At 31.2% G+C, this 2,361-nt stretch overlaps 1 protein-coding gene across 1 annotated transcript; it reads left to right on the top strand.

The window, feature by feature from the left end:
* Positions 1–414: 414 nt before the first annotated feature.
* On the top strand, positions 415–1,836 carry LOC111684038 (mannose-P-dolichol utilization defect 1 protein homolog). Its single transcript, XM_023446155.2, has 3 exons — positions 415–588; positions 662–859; positions 931–1,836. The coding sequence occupies exons 2-3, from the start codon at positions 775–777 to the stop codon at positions 1,617–1,619; spliced, it is 774 nt and encodes a 257-aa protein (XP_023301923.2). The 5' UTR covers positions 415–588; positions 662–774; the 3' UTR covers positions 1,620–1,836.
* Positions 1,837–2,361: the final 525 nt, after the last annotated feature.

Raw genomic sequence — 2,361 nt, 5'->3', positions numbered from 1 at the left:
TTAGTTAGTTAATTAGTTAGTTAGTTAGTTAGTTAGTTAGTTAGTTAGTTAGTTAGTTAGTTAGTTAGTTAGTTAGTTAGTTAGTTAGTTAGTTAGTTAGTTAGTTAGTTAGTTAGTTAGTTAGTTAGTTAGTTAGTTAGCTAGTTAGTTAGTTAGTTAATGTAGATTTTTTTGTTTTATTGCTTGAGTTGGCTTAGTATAAAAGTTACTTATATGCCAGGACTAGTTTAATCAAAAGAAATTTTAATTTTAACGGTTTACAACTATTTCAGGTAAACAAAATATGGCATCACCATTAACTATACTGAAAACAACTCTGTATTTATTCTTTCTCTCCTTTAACGCTTTCTCTTTTTTATCTATTCTACTTTTATCTCTTTATAAACAGCTGTCAAATCCGGCATTTTTTCTTCCTAAATTTGTTGTTGTTCTTGCTCTTGCATTTATTAATTGATTAGAAACAAAATCAAAGAAATTTGTGCGATTACAATTACGTGTACTATTTTATAGTAGTGGGAGCATAAATTGTTCAAATTCACAAGTAGAAATTAAATAAATTAAATCGTAACAAATAAAGATAACTAAAAAGTACATTGTTTACTCATTAAATGGTAAAAAAGAAAACCAGCACAAAGTGATTGATTTTATTATTCTTTTGTAGAAAAAGCAAGAACTTCAAAAGTACCAAAGTCTTCTGTGGGGAAACGTGTCAAACCGTCTGCTAAGGAGGAATAACTTAAAATAATCTAAACACTAAATAAATATTACATAAAAATGGAGGTCGTTAAGAAAGGAGTTTTGTTGTTAATGAGTGAACAATGTTTTGATAACTATTTTCTAGAACACAATTACTTTGATGGTAAGTAAAAAGGAATACTATAGTGTTTCTTACAACTTTAAACGTACCTGTGTTTTTTGTTTGTTTTGCAGTTCCTTGCTTTAAGGCTTTACTGAGCAAAAGTTTGGGTTTGGCTATTATTGCCGGCTCCTTGTTGGTTAAAGTACCTCAAGTTTTGAAAATTCTTAAGAACAAATCCGGCGAAGGCATTAATCTCATATCGGTATTGTTGGACTTGACTGCCATCACTTTCCATATGGCTTACAGTTATGTCAACGGTTTCCCTTTCAGTTCCTGGGGTGATAATACATTTTTGGCAGCCCAAACTGCCGCCATTGCTGCTCTAGTCATGTTCTTTAGTGGTTCTAAAGCTAAATCTTTGGCTTTTATACTTTTCTACTCTAGCTTTGTGTATGTATTATGTTCCGGCATTACGCCCTTTAAGGTACTAGTCACCGTACAAAGTTGTAATATCCCTATTCTATTGGTGGGTAAATTGTCACAAGCCTGGACTAATTACAAAAATGGTTCTACTGGTCAGTTGTCGGCTGCTACGGTATTCTTATTATTCGCTGGTTCATTGGCACGCATATTCACCTCTATCCAGGAAACTGGTGACAAAATGATGATCATTACTTTCTGCGCTTCTTCATTCGCAAATGGTGTGATTGTAAGTCAAATGTTGTACTATTGGAATAAGAGTGACTCGAAGGCTGCTGGTGCCAAGAAGAGTGTTAAGCTAGCTGCTGCCAAGAAGTCAAAGAGCAAGAAGGTCGATTAAATTAGATCTAGAGGAGAAAAAAAGGAAAAAAAGAAGTCGCTTATAAAAGACTTAGAAGTTAACAGCTAAATTAATGTACAATTTTAACTATATTTTAATGAGATCTAAAAAACACATTTTATATTTATTTTCCAATAAAAAAATGTATAATTTCTTGTTATCAAAGAAATGTAAATTTGAAGAAATTGTAATTGATTAAAAATATTTTTTTAATTTATTGTTTTTTTTAATTTATTAAAAATTATTTTTAAATAGAGAACTTTTTCCTATAGTTTTCAATCAAAAGTCAAAACACTGACCAAATTGTACATTTCTAAGGGATTTAGCTAAATCTGGTTTTTGAAATATCATGTGTCAAAAATTACAAAGAAAACTTTTAATTTGACACAAAGGATCCTTTGGTCTCTGGTCTGTGTTAGCTATTCCCCCGCTAGGCTAACAATTAAATTACAATTTTAAATTTGAACTATAATCAAAATACTGACAATATTATTACGTACTATTAAAACTTTTATGCCATTGCTTCAGTTACTTTGTAATGAATGTAACATTAAAAAATACCATAGTATTTATACCCTACACCACTATAGTGGGGAGGGTATTATGCGTTTGTACTTAAGTTTGTAACACCCAAAAAAATTGGTCCTAGACCCACCTTAAAGTATACCAATCGTCTCAGAATCACTTTCTGAGTCGATTTAGCTATGTCCGTCTGTCCGTGTGTGTCCATGTAAACCTTGTG

The sequence above is a fragment of the Lucilia cuprina genome, chromosome 2 (assembly GCF_022045245.1).
Source record: "Lucilia cuprina isolate Lc7/37 chromosome 2, ASM2204524v1, whole genome shotgun sequence".
Lineage (NCBI taxonomy): Eukaryota > Metazoa > Arthropoda > Insecta > Diptera > Calliphoridae > Lucilia > Lucilia cuprina.
This window is presented reverse-complemented; position numbering and strand designations above follow the sequence as displayed.